This window comes from Onychostruthus taczanowskii, unplaced genomic scaffold (genome assembly GCF_017590055.1).
Source record: "Onychostruthus taczanowskii isolate IOZ18803 unplaced genomic scaffold, ASM1759005v1 scaffold81, whole genome shotgun sequence".
NCBI classification, from domain to species: Eukaryota; Metazoa; Chordata; class Aves; order Passeriformes; family Passeridae; genus Onychostruthus; species Onychostruthus taczanowskii.
In genome coordinates, this window is record NW_024506002.1 from 636,262 (window position 1) to 654,201 (window position 17,940).

At 60.7% G+C, this 17,940-nt stretch overlaps 2 protein-coding genes across 2 annotated transcripts; one reads left to right on the forward strand and one right to left on the reverse strand.

The window, feature by feature from the left end:
- Window positions 1-4,397: 4,397 nt before the first annotated feature.
- On the reverse strand, window positions 4,398-9,292 carry LOC121346439 (tumor necrosis factor ligand superfamily member 10-like). Its single transcript, XM_041424257.1, has 5 exons — window positions 8,967-9,292; window positions 7,091-7,237; window positions 6,788-6,824; window positions 6,091-6,198; window positions 4,398-5,862 (listed from the first exon to the last, which is right to left on the reverse strand). Exons 1-5 carry the CDS (start codon window positions 9,240-9,242, stop codon window positions 5,429-5,431), a joined length of 1,002 nt encoding a protein of 333 aa, XP_041280191.1. The 5' UTR covers window positions 9,243-9,292; the 3' UTR covers window positions 4,398-5,428.
- Window positions 9,293-12,221: 2,929 nt separating this feature from the next.
- Window positions 12,222-17,671, forward strand: LOC121346467 (hemicentin-1-like). Its single transcript, XM_041424315.1, has 7 exons — window positions 12,222-12,232; window positions 12,943-12,995; window positions 14,342-14,671; window positions 14,761-15,030; window positions 15,201-15,260; window positions 15,623-15,671; window positions 16,349-17,671. Exons 1-7 carry the CDS (start codon window positions 12,222-12,224, stop codon window positions 16,350-16,352), a joined length of 777 nt encoding a protein of 258 aa, XP_041280249.1. The 3' UTR covers window positions 16,353-17,671.
- Window positions 17,672-17,940: the final 269 nt, after the last annotated feature.

The window sequence follows — 17,940 nt, forward strand, 5'->3', positions numbered from 1 at the left end:
CTGTGGTGGTTTTGTGCAGCAGGAGATGGTTGGAATTCTTCATGTTTTGCTTCAGCCCGTGCCCGCAGCAGCTTTGCCTTTAAATGCCCCTTTTTGTTCTGTTTGGAGGGCAGGTGGATGCTCCTGGGAGCTGGGGCTGAGTTCAGGGAAGAAGCTGCCTTCTCCCAGTCCCCTGGGAGTTCCTTTTTGGGAATGCCTGTCCTATGTGCTTCTGTTCCTGTGGCACACCTGGGACACCAGAAACACAAAGCTTTTCTATTTTCTCCTCACCATACCATCCTCAGGAGGGTCCCAGCTTGGGAAATGTGGTCCTGCTTCAATAAGATCCATGATCCATGAGTGGATTTCTCTCCTTGTGGGAAGGCTGCAGCAGCCCAGTGCAAAGGTAAGGTGCCAAAAGGGAAACCCATGTGCAGGGTTATCCCAGATGGACCATCCCAGCTGGCTGGTGCCTCATTCCAGCTGCTCCTGGGGAAGGAGGGCAGGGAGCAGCTGTCAGAGGGAATTGCAGCTGCTCTGCCGAATGGGGATGGGAGCCCGGGGCAGGAAACACCTGCCCAGCAGCTCCTGGCTCTCCTCAGCTGCTGCTGTGTTTGTCCCATGGATTGTTTTTCAGTGGGAGAGGTGTCCTGGGGATGCTTTCCTGATAAAGTCTAGTCCGGGAGGGTGGGAGCGGGAAGGGCAGGAAAAGCCCAGTAGAGCTGGGCTTTAGGGAGGCTCACTTTGGGTGCCGGCAGGATCTGGAGTCCTCATGATGCCAAACTTCCAGCTCCTGAGAAGGGCTTTGCCCAGTCCAGTTCTTGCTCTTGCATTGTTCACTCCAGGAGGAGCTCTGTGGTTCCCTTGGGCAGACAGAGGGATGCAGGACAGAGCCGGGGAGGTCCATCCACTGGATAGCCAGAAGGACCGGGGGGGTGTTGCAATATCCCGTTTATGGCCCATGACTTTGGGGACCTCTCTGGGGTGAGGGCTGGATGCACTTGGCTGTCCGATGCTGGAAGGGCAGGATGAGACTGGGGAGAGCCGACTTTGAGCCTCCCACTGATCTGATCTTTAAGGTCCCAACCCAAACCAGTCTGATTTCTTGGTTCTGTGGAATACTGGAAGGGGGTTTGAACAGGACACAAAATTAGGAACTTTCTTTAAAAGTGGAATTATTCCTTCCCGATGTCTCCAGCTTGTCTCATGGGGGAATAAAAGGAGAAAGCCGTGGTGAGTGGTGCGGGAGGCCCGTGCTGGAGCTGGCTCAGCCCGGCTCTGGGCCGGGCGTGCCGAGACCCAGAGGGAAGCGGGGAACGGCCCCGCTGCTGCCGGGAGCCACGGGCTGCACGGGGAACGACAGCTGGTCCGGGACAGGAGAGAAATCCCCTTCTTTCCTCTGTGGTCTCAGTGGAGCCGCGGGAAAGGGGCTGGGAGCAGCACAGCTGGGATGGGATTGCACTAAATGGCCCTTAAAGGTCCTTCCGATCCAACAGCGCCTGGATTCCTCAAGGGACGAGCTGAGCCTCCTGCCCGCAGCAGCACCGGGCCTCCCCTGCCGGCTCACAGCGCCCCAGGATCAGTGCTTTCCTGGGGGTTTAAAGAGGATCCAGCGGCTCCACGAATCCTTCGTGATGTAGGAAAGAGGCTTGTGTTTTGTTTCCCTCTTTTTTCCGCCTGAATTCCTGCCTGGTGGCTGGTGAGGTGCCCTGGGGCAGAGCGAGGGGCGCTGCTGGGCTCACACCACACCCCGCTGCCTCTCTTTGTGCTCTTTATTTACGGTGTCCCAAGGAATGATTTCCTGCCGGGGTGACGTGGATTTCAGCGTGGATTTCCTCTCCCTTCTGTGAACTCGAGCCAGGCTGGGGACTTGAAAGTAAAACGAGATCGTGTCTGGGCAGGGATGGAGACTTGGAAGTAGCAATGGGCTGGTTCATAATAACAAAGAAGGAAAAAAAGAGTCTTTGGCCCAGGACTTATTTAGAGACGAAGGCTTGGGGCTGTGAACGCCCTGGGCTGAGGTAAAAGCAGCTCCTAGGGCAGTGGAGATAAGAGGGTCCTTTGGCAGCAGCTGCAGGAAGCACTTTGTGTCTGGATTGAATCCACAGGGCGAGGCCATGGGAAATTAGGTCAGTGTGCAGATTTTATTAGTGCTGCAGTCACCCCCCCACCTCCTAGGCTGGGTTAGAGCAGGAGGGAATCACAGAATTCTGTAATGGTTTGGGTTGGAAGGGTCATGAAGCTCATCCGGCTCCATCCCCTGCCATGGGCAGGGACACCTTCCCCTGTCCCAGGCTGTTCCCAGCCCCAGTGTCCAGCCTGGCCTTGGGCACTGCCAGAGATCCAGGGGCAGCCACAGCTGCTCTGGGCACCCTGTGCCAGGGCCTCACCTCTCTCACAGGGAATTTCTCCCCACTATCCCTTCTGATCCGGTCCTCCTTCAGCTTGAGGTGTTAAGGAAGGGCTGGGAGGCTCAGGAGGCTCTGTCACTCTAGGGACACTGTAGGGACATGCTGCCTGGAGAGCTGGAGCTCTCGGTTTTGGGGGACAGGGTCAGAAGGGATAATGGGTAGTTGTTTATTCTTGTGGCTCTCCCCAGCCTGAGGGAGGTGCTGGCAGAGGAGGCTGTGTGAGGGGCTGCAGACTTAGTTTAGGAACCATTGAATTTGCTTTCTAGCAGGAGTTACAGTGAACTTGTCAGCAATGCACACATTAAAATAGTGAGCTGTAATTTCTAATAAACAATTTTAACAATAACAGAAAAGTTGTATGAGAAATCTTGAGTACTTTGCTCCATTTGTGCAGCAGATTTTGTTTCCCTAGTCAGAGAAAAGTGGCGTGTCCTCATCCAGGTCTTTCCACACTTTGTTCTTTCTTTCCTGGAGCACGTCCTGGGACAAGCACTGTTGGCACAGGTGCCTCAGGCCGTTTTTGTGGAGGCCGGGTTTTCACGCTGCTGGGTTCTCCTGCTGGTGGCCCATCCACTTGTCCAGGTGGGAGCCCAGCCCTGACCAGGCTGGGGGTGTCCAGGCCTTCTGCTGGAAGCACCAGGGCAGGGAGGACAATGGAGGAGGCAGAGGGGCTGCAGGGGCCGAGGCTCTCGGGATAACCTGTGCCAGTTCCTCACAGTGAGGAATTCCAGCTGGGCTCTCCCCAGACAGGGCGAGGCTGCTCTTTGCCCTGATGCTGCTGGAGTTCTCCTTCTCCCATCCATCCACCCACCAGCCCTCTCCTTTCCAGGAAAACGGGGTGGGCCTTTGCCTGCTGGCACTGAGCCCAGCTCTCCCCACTCACTGCTTTCCCTGCTTCCTCCATGGCAAACAGCCTCTGCCGGCTCCCTTGGCCGTGTTAAACTCCCTTTCAAAGGAAATCTTGGAACCACCTGCTGCATTTCCTGCAGCCCCAGCTCCCTGCTTCAGCCCTGCTCTCCCATGGCTGCTGCCAGAGGTGGGATAAGCTCGGTGCTCCCAGGGGTGTTTGAGACCTGAGGATGTCAAGAGCCCTGCTGTGGGTCACCGAGGTGGCTGGGACAGCAGGAGGGGGGATGAGAGGTGGAGGAAAAGGGATGGTTTTAGAATGGAGGGATTTGGAATATTTTTTTTGGCAAGAGCCCAGCGTGCTCCAGGGCCAAGTGCTGCAGAGCCAAGGCTCGGCTCAGCTCCCTCCGTCCATCCCTCCAAGGGGCCTGGGAAAATGGGGCCCCACAGCCCTGTCATGGGGGGATCAGCCCTATCACCCTTTTGGAGGCTGCTCTTGGTGCTCTCTGGCTCTGGATGAGCTTTTGGACATTCTGGATGAGCTGGGGAATCTTCCCTTGCACTGGGGCCGGTCCAGGTGCTTGTGTGCAGGTGCCAGGGTGGCACTGTGCTGTGGGGGCTGTAGCAACCCCTCTGGGTTGGGATCCTGCAGGAGATGGGGCCTGGAGAGTGGGAATGCCCAGCAGCTGGGGGTGGGGGATGTGGGAACTGCCTGGCTCAGCCCCCAGCCCTGGCTGGATGTGCAGGGCCAGGAGTCAGGCCTGGGAAGCTGCAGGAGGGATGGCAGGAGCTGCCCAGGAACAGCCCATCGGTGACCCCGGGGCCTGGCTTCGTCCTGGGCTGGGCTCAGCAATCCCAAAGAGGGGGAGCACTGGGACCCCCGGGAGCTGATGGGTGCAGGGGAGGAGCTGGGATGGGCTCAGATTTCATGGGGTTTCTGCAGGAGCTGAGCCCAGCAGGAACACATCCCCTTGGGATTGCCTCGGGTGTCCGTGGGGGCTGGCAGGTGAGAGCCCCTGGACGTGCTGTGGGTGCAGGATGAGCAGGACTTTGCTGGGCTCTGTCTGGAGCTCTGGCAGCACCCCAGCCCTGCTCCACCTGGCTCTGGGCCCACCCTGTCTGGGGCTGTGTCCTGGGTGCAAAGGGGCCAGACCTGTGCTGGAGTACAAGGCTTTATTCCATCCTCCCTGGGAGCCCCATGCCTCTGGCAGCCCACACTGCCACTGTGTAAATCCCCCCAGTCTCAGTAGGATACAGAAAGTACAAGTTTGAAAGTTTGAAAAGGGGCTGTGCCCTCCCAGTGTCCATGGGCTGAGCCAGCTGGGCCCTGCTCTGCCCTGCCTGAACCCACCTTTGTTCTCTGGGATGGCCTCCCTCACCCCAGAGCTGGTTTGGTCCCTCCAAGGTCTTGCTGTGACCACCGGGCTCACCCAAAGTTGGAATCCTGCAGGGATTGCCAGGGCTGGAGATGTGAGGAAGTGGGGACTGCGCTGTCCATGAGGGCTGGGGGGGACAAAATCCACATGGGAAGAGGTGCTGGGTCAGCAGCGGTGCTGAGCTCCTGGTCCTGTGCAGCCTGGCTCAGTCACCACGTGCCCCAGTGCCATGTGCCGGGTGTGGTGCCAGGACTGGTGACTGCTGCGGTGTCACGGTCCTGCCCTTTGCCCTCCCTGCAAGCATCGCTGCCGTTGCCCCAGGTTTTCATCTCCCAAACTGAAACTCCTTCATTCCCCTCCAGAGGCTGACGCTGGACCTGCCCCATCCCCACAACGTGTGCCCCAGGGGTGCCAGCCCTGTGCCCCGGGGTGCTTCCAGGCCCAGGTCCTGGCACCCACAGCCCTGCCCAAGGTAGCATCAGACTCATGGGTGTCACCCTGCCACGGGGACACTTCGTCTTGCAGATGTGGCCCTGGTGCCTTTCCTGCTGCAGGGAGCCGTTGGGAGGTGCTGTGCCACCAGGGCTAGGATGTCCCTCCTTGTACATGTCCCCTGTAGGCCCTCGGAGACCCTTCCTGGTTCACGGCTCCTCCCACGTGGAGGGTGGCACCGAGCACAGCAGGGCCCTGCGGGCAGCCACCCCTGTGCCCTTCTTGGCTCACCCCTCACCAGAAGGGCCAACGCAGCCGTCAGAGCCCTGCGGCACCCCGGGCCATTGGCCGCTGTCCAGGGGCCAGGTGGGAGCGGAGGGCGCGTCACAGGTCGAGCCGGAAGGCCCCGAAGTAACTGGCTGCTGCGTCACTGGAGTCGATGGCCAAGGAGGAGACGGAGACGAAGAGCTCGTCACCGGCCTTGAGCTCGAAGAGTCCCCCCTGGTAGAGCGCGTGGAGCCCGTAGTCAGCCTCGGGCGCCCAGCACTTGGTGCCCACGCCCTTGAGCAGCAGCACGGGCGGGCTGTGCGCCGGCTGCCACTGGATGCACTGCACGAGCTGCGGGCCCGAGTCGCGGCCGGCGCCGCGGTAGCGGAAGTAGATCTGCGAGTACACGTAGTACTTGCCCGGCTGCTCGACGCGCAGCCGCCCGGCCCGGTACGACATGTTCTGCACGTGGGACAGCAGGCTGCTGTGCCCCCAGTGCGTGATGGCGTGGCGGCACGACTGGGAGAGATTCCCGGAGCGCTGGGAGCGTCCTGCGGGAAGGGACAGTCACTGAGGGGAGCGACCTGACCCGGCATATGGAGGGGAGGGGGTGGCTCTGACTCCTTCCCAGTCATCCAGCTTGGAGGGGTGGAGCTTGGTGGTCTCGGAGTGAACGGGAGACACTTCTCCCCATCATCCCATCCTGGCCCCCTGCCCTTTGATCTCTCCTGTTCCCATCCTGGAGACCCAGCGGTGCCCAGAGGGGTTCCCCAACTCACCATCCTGAGCCAGGCTCTGTGGGCGGAGGGTGAGATGTGCTGAGGGTTTCCCAGCTATTTTGGGAGGAAGTTGCCCCTCTGAGGTGTTGAAGTAGCTCTGCCAGGCCTCTGCAGGAAAGGGACAGATGCTGTAAGAACAGTGTGGGGACACCTGGTCCCATGCCAGCAGAGCAGGGAATGCCCCACTGACCCACCAGAGCAAAGGATTATTGAGGGATGGAAATGTCTCGTCAATCATCAACCAACACATCTGTGTGTGCCATGGCCCTGCTTCCCCAGCCTCCAGACAAACAGATGTGGCTGTCCCCCAGACTGTTCCTGGACTGTGTGCCTGTCATGGCAAGTGACAATCCTGGCTCCCCCCTCTCCTGCCCCAGCTTACAGCACTGGAGTTGTCACACCCCCTCCCCTCCCCCCACCCCCGCTGGACCCCTGGGATCACAGCTCCCACAGGTCATGGCTCCCATGGGTCACAGCTCCCACGGGTCACAGCTCCCTGGATCACAGCTCCCATGGGTCACAGCTCCCACAGGTCATGGCTCCCACGGGTCACAGCTCCCTGGATCACAGCTCCCTGGATCACAGCTCCCTGGATCACAGCTCCCTGGATCACAGCTCCCTGGATCACAGCTCCCTGGATCACAGCTCCCTGGATCACAGCTCCCACGGGTCAGGCTCTGGCCCAGGAGGGACTCACCCTTCACTGCACTCCTGCGGATGATGTTCTCGGTCACCTGCGCCACAGAGAAGAGAAAGTTCTCTGGTAAAAGGTGACACAGGGTTTCCCCGTGCCTGAGCTCCTACTCCAAGGCTCCATCACCTTCCCTGTCACGCTGGCTCTGGGCCCCACCACCTCCTCACTGTGAAGGGTTTGAGTCGTACTGCCACCTTGAACCATCCTGGCTATTCCCCCCTCCCACTGCTCTGGTGAGGCAGATGCAGAAACTGAGGCACGGGGACAACCAGGAGCTCTCCCATCCACCCCTTTTCCCAGGCTCACCGTGGCCACATAGGCTTTGATGGTGCTGGCCAGCTTGAGGCAGCCCTGGCTGCTGCTCAGCTTCTCCAGGCTGGAGCCATCGGGCTGCTGATTGAGCACCTGCAGACACCGCAGCTCCTCTGCGCTGCCCGGAGCCTGGGATTTCAGCTGGGATGGAAACAGAGCATGATGGCAAACTGGGACAGAGCGAGGGAGCAGCTGGGATCCTGCTGGGGTGTAAGCGTCCTGCCTGGGTGCTCAGAGAACAACCAGGACACTGGGATCAGTTCAGCCTCTGGACCCACAGCACAGCGCTGTGAGGTCAGATTGAAAAGATCTGGGTTCATCTCTGCCCTCCTGGTCCCCCGGCCGGCCCTGCCCCGGCCATTCCCCGCGGGAGGGCTGCGGGAGGGCTCGCAGGCTCTTCCTGCACACACCTGCCCGCCCAGGAGGCAGCGCCGGGTGCTGCCAAGGCAGCGAATCCCCCCGGGATGGGGCTGTTCCCTTGGAATGCCCGCGGCGGGTGCGTGTCCGGGCTGACTGCGGCGTGTGCCCGCCCGCGGAACCGGGGCCAGCCCGGCACGGAAAGATGCTGGAGCGGCTCCAGAGAAAGCCACGGAGATGTTCCGAGGGCGGGAGCCGCTCTGCCCTGGAGCCAGGCTGGGAGAGCTGGGGGTGTTCACCTGGAGAAGGCTCCAGGGAGAGCTCAGAGCCCTTTCCAGAGCCTAAAGGGGCTCCAGGAGACTGACTCCCTGCTTCCAGCACAGATCCAGTGACCGGCCGCTGAAATTAGCCCAAATTGTTCCACACCAGTGGTTTTCTCCTCCCTCCGCCTCTTCCCTGGGGCTGTGTCTCCCCATTCCCCTCCTCTCCCCGCCTTTCATGTAAATCCCTCACAGCGGGACCTCATGTGACCTAGGGACGGAGACAAAGCCCGAAGGAGGGCTGGAGCCCGCTCTGAAGGATGCTCCGCTGGATCCAGACAGGCTGTTTATTCCCCCTGCATCCGTGGCAGGGCTTTTCCTTCTTCCCCGTCTCTGGTGTGTTTTGTGGAATGTCTGGCACGGCAGGACCCTTTTTTTTTTTTTTTTCGCCTCACCCTCAGGGATGAGGGTGGCTTCCATGGAGCTGCTGCCAGTCCCGAAGTTCCCTCTGCCCATGGATCTCCTGACTAGCGTTTCCCTCCCGCTGCTGAGGGGTTGTTGTGGGTCGGAATCAGCAGCTGAGGGGAGGGGCTGGCGAGGCTGTTGAAACGACCAGACCCGCCACGGCCAAGTTTGGGAGTGGTTTTGCCCGACTGACCCCGTGGGAGGTGGGAATGGGGGGATCCCAGCACAGCTGGTGGGGTTGCACTGGAGCAAGCGAAGAGCTGCTGGAATGGGGGTCCCAGCATCTCACAAAGGGGGTGAGGGGGATTTGGGGGTCCTGGAGTGTGGGGGAGATGGGAATGGGAGGAGGGAGAGATGAAGCCAGAACCAGGGGTCAGTGGGGCCTGGAGCCCAGGGAAGTCCCCCCCCCCGCCCCTCTCTGGGGGTGGAGACTCCGATGGGATTCCAGGGCACAGCCCCCCTCTCCCAGTGCAAACCTCAGCTCCAGGCGGGGCTCAGGACAAAGGCGCAGTCTCTCCACATCTGGATCAGAGCTGGGGCAGTGTCCACCCCCACCCCACATCTGGACCCGCGGCTCCCGGGGGAGCTGGGGCAGTGTCCACCCCCCAATCCACATCTGGACCCGCGGCTCCCGGGGGAGCTGGGGCAGTGTCCACCCCGCAGCCCGCACCTGGACCCGCGGCGAGGCGGCGCCGGTCGCTGCCGTGCCCGGCGGGCAGAGGCGAGGGGCGGCAGCCGCGGGACTCCCGGGGCCGCAGCCCCGCTGGCGGTCCCAGGACAAAGCTCACCTTGGAGATGGCCATGGTGAAGTAGACGAAGAGGCCGGTGGTGGAGGCGATCTGCAGCGCCAGGATAGCCATGACGGCCACGCTGCCCCACAGCGGCCCGCACCGCCGCCGCCGCTGCCCCCGCGCCGCACCGGGGCCGCCGTCCGGAGCGGCACCGGGACCGAGACAGTCACCGGGAGCGGGCCCGGCAGCGGGACCCTCGGCCAGCATAGGCGTGTCGGAGCCGGCGCTGTCGGAGCGAAGGTACTGCCCGGCGCTGGGCGGGTGCGGGGCCATGGCCCGGTCCCGTCCCGGTGCCGCTGCCCCGGGCCCGAGCGCGGCGGGACGGGCGGGGCGGGGGGCCTCGTGGCCACCGAGGGGACGCCGGGGGCGATGGTGGCCCCGGGGCTGCGGTCGGGAGGCAGCGGGGCCGCGGGGACGGTGCGTGTCCCCGGAGAGCCCCAGAGTGTCACTGCACGGGTACACAGCGACAGAACACAGAGAACGGCTTCACTCTGGCAGGGGGCAGGGTTTGATGGGGTACTGGGAACATACAGGGTGGGCAGCCCTGGCACAGGGTGCCCAGAGCAGCTGTGGCTGCCCCTGGTTCTTGGCAGTGCCCAAGGCCAGGCTGGACACTGGGGCTTGGGGCAGCTTGGGACAGTGGAAGGTGTCCCTGTGCAGGGCAGGTGGTGGCACTGGGTGAGCTTGAGGCCCCTTCCTACCCAAGCCATTCCCTGATTTATGAATATGCTTCATGCCACCATCACAGGATGGTGTGGGAGCTGCTGGGGTGACTCCAGGCGAGAAGACCTCAGTGTTCCTGGGCTGAGAACAGAGGGTCTCAGGGCTGGAGGGACACGATCTGAGCCAGGTTTAGGTGATGGGCCTCACATCAGCTCTGGCCACCAGCAAAGGCTCAGAGAGGTGCAGAGGACGGGGCAAGATCTGGAGGCCTTGCTGTGGGGGCCATGCCCACCCTGCCCTCCTGGGCTGGGCACAGGGCTGTCCATCCCTGCTGAGCCCCAGGCTCTGTCCTGCTGCTGGCTCACATTCCCATTGTTCCACAATAGAAATGTGGAGCAGGTTGGAAAGCAGAAAGGTGGGACAAGCTGCTGTTCCCTGGTGCTGCCGTGGCAGCTCTGTGCTCAGGCAAGTCTGTGGCTCCAGGTGCTGTTACCTGTGAAATGAAGTGAGACCTGAGAAAGCACAGGAGCACTGGTATCCCTGCAGAACCACTCCCTCCTGTCCCCTGGGCCCTGGGAAGAGTGGGCAGCCTCCGTCCAGGCTCCAGCCAGCTCAGCAGCCCCCAGACCATCATGGAGGTGGCTGCCCCCCCGGGCCATCCCCTCCCCTGGATGTCCGACCCTGCAGTGTCCCCAGAAGTAGTACTATGAAGGCAGGGCTCTTCTGAGCCCCTGGGGCTCAGAGCAGGGGATCTCCTACCCCAAAGCATCTGCCAGGCCCAGGATTGATTTCCCTCCTTGGTGTCTCCCTGCTCAGACTGATTCTGCCAGCTCAGTGTCTACCCAGTGCCAGTGCCCCATCCCTGCTCTGGCTCAGAGATGTTTCCCCAGGCGAGATGTCTTCCTTGGAGTTTGGGAAGGGCGCTGATCTGGGAGGGAGGTGACTAATTATGTCTAAAAAAATCCCATGACAACTCAACCCTCCTGGTTGTTCTCAGGAAAAGGACTCAGGACCTGCTGAGCTGGTGAGGGGAGAAGAGCTGCAAAGGGCACATCTGGGGAACAGCTGCCAGCCTGCTCTAGTGGAAGGTGTCCCTGCCCATGGCAGGGGGTGGAATGGGATGGATTTCAGATCCTTTGCAAAGCAAACCATTCCACGATTCTTTGATTTGCCATTTGGGGCATATATGTTTGTGCTGAAGGAACCTGGGATCACTGCTCTCTGTGCTGTTCTGTGGGATGGGACAGGGGCATGGCTAAGCTCTGCTGAGGAGCACAGGGAAACCAGGAGCAATCAGAACCCCGAAGCCTGGGGCTGCCCTCTTGGAGAGAGAAGGTTTGTCTGTGAGTCAGGGCAGGACCAGAACTGGAGCTGTGCAGAGAAAATTGGGTGGGAGCCAGGGGGAAAAGCATGCCTCAATCCTGGCTGAGGAGTTGTTTTTCACTTCTAATGTTTCCTGGTCTGTGCACTGGGAGAGCTGGGTCAGGCAGAGTCTGGAAATCTGTTTCCTCAGTGCTGCGTGGTGCAGAGCAAGTGCAGGGGAGCAGGAGAGGGGCTTGTTGGATTTCCTGGTGCTCTCAGTGAGGCTGAGATGGGGGAAACTCAGCAGGAGATGCCAACACGGACATGGAACTCTGTCTGGCATTTCCCAGCCTGTCCCTTGGATTCGCTTCAGTTTCCTTCAGGCAGGACGGTGGAACGTGCAAGTTTTGTTGTTTTCCACGTTTCCTGGGATGGCCAAGGCAGACCCGCTGAGCTGGGTCAGTGCAGGATGCTCCTCCCGGGGAGGTCCCAGGGCCGGCTCTCAGCTCCCCACACTGCTCCTTTCAGCCAAGCCCAGCCTGGCACTGGCTGTGGCCGCTGATGACTCCAAACAGGGATGATCACACGGCCCTCCCTCGGGAAACAGCAGCCCCTGCGACGTGAAGTCATCGCGTGTGGCTCAGGAGCTGCTGTAACCTCCCTGGAATGTGCCCTCAGATGTTTGTCTTTCGATTGGAACCCATCAGTTCCTGTACTGAGATGTTTTTTGGGAAAAACCTCTTCTTCATCACACTGTACTTCCAGTGGGAGGGTCAGGCGCCCAACCTCCTCCCTCCAACCCTGGGAGCACCCCAGCCTTCCCTGGCTGTCTCCTTCCTGTGGGCTGGGGCCAGTGTTTTTTTGTCCCTGTTTGTCTGTTATCACAGAGCAGGTGGAGACATTCCCTGCCCGGTGGCATGGGAGCTGCTCCAGAGCTGCTCCAGCCTCACAAGTGCCAGCTGGAGGGATGGAGGGATGGGTGGTCACCCAGGTGGGACAGAACATTGGCTGGGAAGGGCACAAGCTGGTCCTCACAGCCCTTCCTGGCCTCTGGCTGGTAGAGGTTGGGAGCCAAGGTGTAGGGAGAGAGGGAAAAAAGGTGCAGAAATGCTCTGTGGGGACCCAGGGGTGCTCCCTGTGCTGCTGGCAGGAGTTTGGCAGGGAAGGGATGGATGGAGGAGCCCCACAAAACCCTGGACCCGCGAGCTTTCCCAGGAGGGATGAGGAACATCCCAAGGCGGGACAGCAGCTCCCGAGACATCCATGCCCCGGCCAGGAGCTCCGGCGATGGATGACAGGCAATGACAGGACAGACAATGACAGACACAATGACAGACACAATGACAAGCTCTGCTGCAGCTCCTTCCCTGGGCTGGGCTCCCCGGTGCCAGCGCCTCCGCGGCTCCTGGCACAGCTGATCTCCTCGCTCCCTCTAGTGGGATTGGGATGGCTGCGTGGGCTCCTGCCTGGCCACACCTGTGTCCCCGTTCCTCCTCTTGATGTTCCCCTGGAGATCCTCCACATGGTTGTGTTGCCACAAAGCCCCCAGCAATTCCCAAGCTGCCCAACCTCCTGGGGAAGGAGAAAAACATTGTCCCGATCCCACCTGGAACCTTGCGAGGTGAATCTCGTGCAGGAGCAGCGCCCCAGCCATGTCCCGTCCTTCCCACAGCCCTGCCGGGAGCTGGAAGGGCTGCTCCAGGAACTGGTTAAACCCACAGTTGTTGTGGCTGAGGTGGGATCCTGAGGAGAGGGGACAGGGTGAGGCCATTCCCCCGGTGCCCCGAGCTGGGATTTGGGGGTTTTGCACCGTGACAGGCAGAGGAGAAAGGACGGGAGGAGGCAGCGCCTGGGGGGGGTTCTGTGTGTTGGGTTTGGAAGTCCTGGAAAGGGGAGAGGGACGGAGGGGAAGGAGGAACAGAGGAGGAAGGGAGCAAGGGAGAGGAGAGGCGGGAGAGGGAAAGGAGTGGAGGGGAAGGGAAGGGACGAAGAGGGGAACGGAGAGGAGGAGAAGGCGGGAGGAAAATAGAAAAAGAGGAGGAGTAGAAGAGAGAAGAGAAGGTGAGGAGGGGAAGGGAAGAAAGGGAGGGGAAGGAGGGAAGGGGAGGCGAGGAGAGGAGAAGAGGAGCAGGAGGAGAGGGCGGAGGGCAGGCCCCGCGCGGTCCCGCCCAGAGGAGCAGCCCGAGGCTCGTGGCGGAGCTGTCGCCCGGCGGCCCCGCAGATGTTCCCCGTCCCCCTCCTCCTCCCCCTCCTCCTCGCCCCCGGCAGCGCCGCGGCCGCCCCGGGGGTCACAGGCGAGTGTCAGCCCCGGGGCCGGGGGTGGCCGGGACGGGTCGGTCCCGCTCCGGGTGCCCGGGGTCTGCCCTGGCCGTTCTGGGCAGGTTTGGCCGAGCTGGGCCGCTGGGGGAGGCGGGCGGGACCCCTGTTAGCCTCCCCCGCCCCGTCATGGAGCCACTCCCGGCTTTGGGAAGCTTTTCCTGGCGCCTGATTTAAGACACGAAGGCGACTCCATGCTCGGGCACGCCTTAATCCCGGAGAAAAGCTTTTAGGGGAAGGTCGGGAAGGGACTTGCGGCTTTTCTCGGCTCTCAACGCGGGTTCCCGGCAGGGGCCCGCGGGGGGGGCTGTGCCCGGGGGGTCCCACAGCTCCGTGTGTGCCCCTCAAAGCAGGAGGGAGCATTTCCATGGCCCTGCTGAAGAATTTGGAGGTGTGGGTGGGTGAGAAGCTCAGCAGGGCCCGGCCAACACGGCTTCAGCCCCAGAGTGCGAGCAGGGGGGATTCAGCCCCTCTGCCCTCAGTGAGACCCCAGCTGCAGAGCAGCCTGGGCCCAGCACGGGAGGGACCTGGAGCTGCTGGAGAGAGCCCAGAGGAGGCCACGGAGCTGCTCTGAGGCCCGGAGCCCCTCTGAGGGCCAGGCTAGGAGAGCTGGGGGTGTTCCGAGAGGAGGAGGATCCAGGAGAGCCCGTTCCAGGCTCCTCAGAGCCCCTTCCAGGGCCTAAGGGGGCTCCAGGAGAGCTTGGGACAAGGGATGGAGGGGCAGGACAAGGGGAAATGCCTTCCCACTACCAGAGGGCAGGGTTAGATGGGATATTGGGGGAAATTCTTCCCTGTGTAGGTGGTGAGACCCTGGCAGAGGTTTCCCAGAGGAGCTGCTGCTGCCCCATACCTGGCAGTGTTCCAGGCCAGGTTGGACACTGGGGCTTGGAGCAGCCTGGGATAGTGAAAGGTGTCCCTGCCCATGGAACTGAGTGATCTTTAAGGTCTCTTCCAACCCAAACTCTTCCATGATTCATGATTCTATAAATAATTCCCTCCGCAGCTGAGGCAGGAAGGGCTCCTGCAGCACCTCCCAGGTGGATGGAGTGGGATCCCCGCGGCTGTGGGGTGACTCCTGCTTTCTCTTGCAGCCCGCACGCTCGCTCCCTGCTACTCGGCCGACCTGCGCCCGGCCGCGGGCAGCCTGGTGTCGGCCGTGGGCTGCACCGTGCTGCTGACGGCCCCTGAGCTGCGGGGCAGCAGGGCCGTGTCCTGGGAGTACCGAGCGGGCTCGGAGGAGGGGGTCATCCTCAGCTACGGCTTCCGTCACCCCCCCAACGTGTCCCGGCTCTACGAGAACCGCTCCACGTTCAACGAGTCCAACCTGTCGCTGCAGGTGGTGCTGCAGCAAGGGGACAGCCGCCTCTACCGCCTCAGGGCCCAGGAGGAGGCCACGACCTGGTTCCATCTGCACGTTGTGGGTGAGTGGTGCCATGGCCAGCCCTCCTCCGTGCCTGGGAGCCGGGATTGCCATGGGTTTGAGCGCTGATGCTGCCTCTGCCTCTCCCAGAGCCGCTGTCCGAGCCAAAAATTGTGGGCGACTCCTTGGTGAAGGCAGGAGGCAACACCAAACTGGTTTGCAACGTGGTGCAAGGGAAGGCAGATGCCTACTGGTGGAAGAAAAACGGGGAGCTGCTCGTGGGAAGTGAGCGCATCCAGTTTGTGGAGAACGCCACGCTCTGCATCGTGCGGGCGTCCATCAGCGACAGCGGCTACTACACCTGCGTGGTGAGCAACGCCGTGAGCCAGAACGAGACCTCCTTCCTGCTCAAGGTCCACCGTGAGTGCATGCCTTCCCCTGCCCAGGAAAGAAACAGGGGGACAGTCCCAGAAAAGGGATTCTCTCTTCCTGCCTATGCTGAGCAGGCAGGTTTGCTGGGAGGCTGTGGGTGGGTTAAATTCAGGTTACATTTGCTCTGGTGCAGAGGCTCTGTGCTCTCCCCTTTGCAGACTCTGCCAACGTGGTGCTGCCTGTGGTCCTGACCTGTGTCATCATCGGCTTGCTCGCAGGTGGGTGCTGGGGTGACTCTTTGCCCTGTGTCTGGCTGGTGGGTGCTGTGGCAAATGCTGTGGCCACCAGAGGTGGGTGAAAGGGTCCCCTGTGGCACATCCCTGCCAAGACCTGGCTCTCCCACCCTGGCATCCCGTGGGCAGGGGCTGGGTTTTGTCACAGCTGCTGTTTCCAGCAGGGTGTCCCCAGTCCAAGGAGATCATGCTGGCCTGCATTGATGATGATGGTGGTGGGGCTCTGAGCAGCCTGGGCTAATGGAAGGTGTTCCTGCCCATGGCAGGGGTTGGAACTGGGTGGGCTTTGAAGGTCCCTCCAACCCAAACGGTTCTGGGATTTTGTGATGCTGCTGCTTTGTCCCCAGGTGTCATTGTCTGGTGCCAGAGAAGGGAGAACTCATGTGGCAACTTTTGGTAAGATGCCTCTAGCCCTCTCTTGGGGTGGCCCCCTTGCTCCTGCCAAAATTTTCTCTCTACAAGCCCAAATTTATCCTTGGCTGGATTCAAATGAGCTGGAGAAGCAGGAGAGCTCAGGGTGCTATTCCAGCCTCTCTAGTAAGAGGCTGCTCTCCCACCCTGGAGGCTCAAAGGGTTTGCTGTCCCCTCTTCCTCTCTATTTAATCCCCACTCTGGAAATATTCCTGATTCCTCCACCCAGAGCCTGACACTCCTGGTTACCTTAGCTCTAAATAATGGGTGGGCTTTTGAATACTCCAGAGATTTCTGGGAAGTGAGTGATTCTTGAGATTTTCTCAGAAATCGCTCCCTCTCTGTGGCCACAAACACACTCAGGCTGTTCACTGGAGCTTCCTGGAGGGTGAAGGTAAGGATGGAGAAGATAAGGATGGAAAACCCATCCCATGAGGTGGCAGGTTACAAACAAGGAGCTCTCAGGTGTCTTGTGCAGTCAGAACCCAGGGAACTCCAGGCAGATAAATTGGCCAAGGTAGCTTCTGGAATCTGGAGTAGGGCAGAAGTCCAGACCTCCTGGTGCTGCCACTGCCAGCATGGGACACTGAGCTGGCTGAGGCTCTGGGGAGGTCCAAGTGCCCAGGACATGGCTCATGTGGGGCCCTCTCTTCTCCTTGCAGGTAGAGCTGGGTCAGCCCTGCTGTTGTCCTTCCCTGGTGACCCTGGTGATGGATACTGCTGGGAGTGCCAGGTATCCCATCCCATCCCAGCCTCTCCTGGGCTCACCTGTGAAATGTTCAAACTCCCAGAACCGGCAAATATTTTTTTGGAAAACACTGGTTTGGACTATTTCTGTGTTGTCCTGCTCTTCCTGTTGTGCATCCCTGGGAAGATGGATATACCTGCTCCCTCCCACCATCTTCCTGGCTTCTTCCAGAGGCCTCGATGGGCTCTTGGCTCTGGAAAGAGCCACTGTCCCCGCTGGGCAAATCCACAGTCCTGGGGCTGCTGGGAGGTGCCGCAGTGCCAGCCCTGCCTCCCCGGGGCCTCCCTGTGTCCTGCTGTGCCAGGGGTTTGCCAGGGGGCTCAGGGGCTGAGGTTCTGGGCATCCTGCTCCATGTGACCCTTGGAGGGAGGAGAAAGGGCAGGATTGTGCTGGGTGTGCAGTTGGAGGGGGAATGGGGGAGCAGCAAAGGAGTTCAGTTTCCCAAGAAAAAATCCCAAAGATCCCAAAGCAGATCCCAAGGAAATCCCTGCAGCTGGCTGAGGTGGGGATGCTCCCGAGCCCATCTCCAGCCCTGGGCTCTGCAGGATCTGGGGATGTCCCTGGGGACATTCCCTCCTCTTCCCAGCACCAGTGCTGGTGCCAGCTTGTCCTTCCCATTTGCTGCTTCTGCAGGTGACATTGGCCTTGGCCTGGCTGGATACAGGGAGCCCTGCTCCTGTCCCCTCCTGTCCTCTCCCTCCCCGTGCTGCTTTGCTGTGGAGGGGATGTTACTCCTTCAGCTGAGCCTGGAGGCAGAGCAGGCATCCCCAGCCTGGAGAGACCTGGATGCTATCCCAGGTGCTGGACCCCACTGTTGGTCACCCCAAGACATTTGCACCCCCTTTTGATCTGAGGGGGAAATCCCAGGTCCAGGGCCCTTCCTGAGCCAGTCCCCAGCACCTCTGGAGCAGGCTGGGGACCTCTCAAAGGCAAACTGGAAAATTGTGGGAGAGATCAGTGGGAGATTCAGGGGCTGTTAGCAAGGGGCCATCTTAACCTTGGGTTTTGTGTAACCATTAAAGGAAGCAGAGGAGTTTGGGTGGAATAAATGAGATTCCAACCCCGTTGGAAGCTGCAGGGCAGGTTGTCATGTTCTCTGTTGCACTTGAGGGTGTAAAATGTAGGCACATGTTTTACAAGAAAAACTTTTCTAAGTGTTTTGGGGAGTTGTCTGTGACTGGTTTTGGAGACTTTGTGTTTTGTTGATGTGTGTTGCTGCTAATAAAGAGAGTGTGTTATCCCAGAGGGTATTGCTGTGATGTTTAGGGGTTGGAAATGCCCCCTTGGGGTAGCTGGAGCCTGAGGTAGCAGTGGGGTAGGAATCCGTCCCTGGTGGGGCGTGGCTGGTGGCAGACCTGGGAATGCTGGATTTGTCCCAGTGTCTGGCTCTGGGAGATGATCCCTTCGTCTTGAGGACATCATTTGCTCCCCTTGTGGGGTTCCTGCATCCCCATCCCCTCCCTCACCTGCTCCTGTGGCAGTACAGCCTGAGGGACTCAGCTGGGG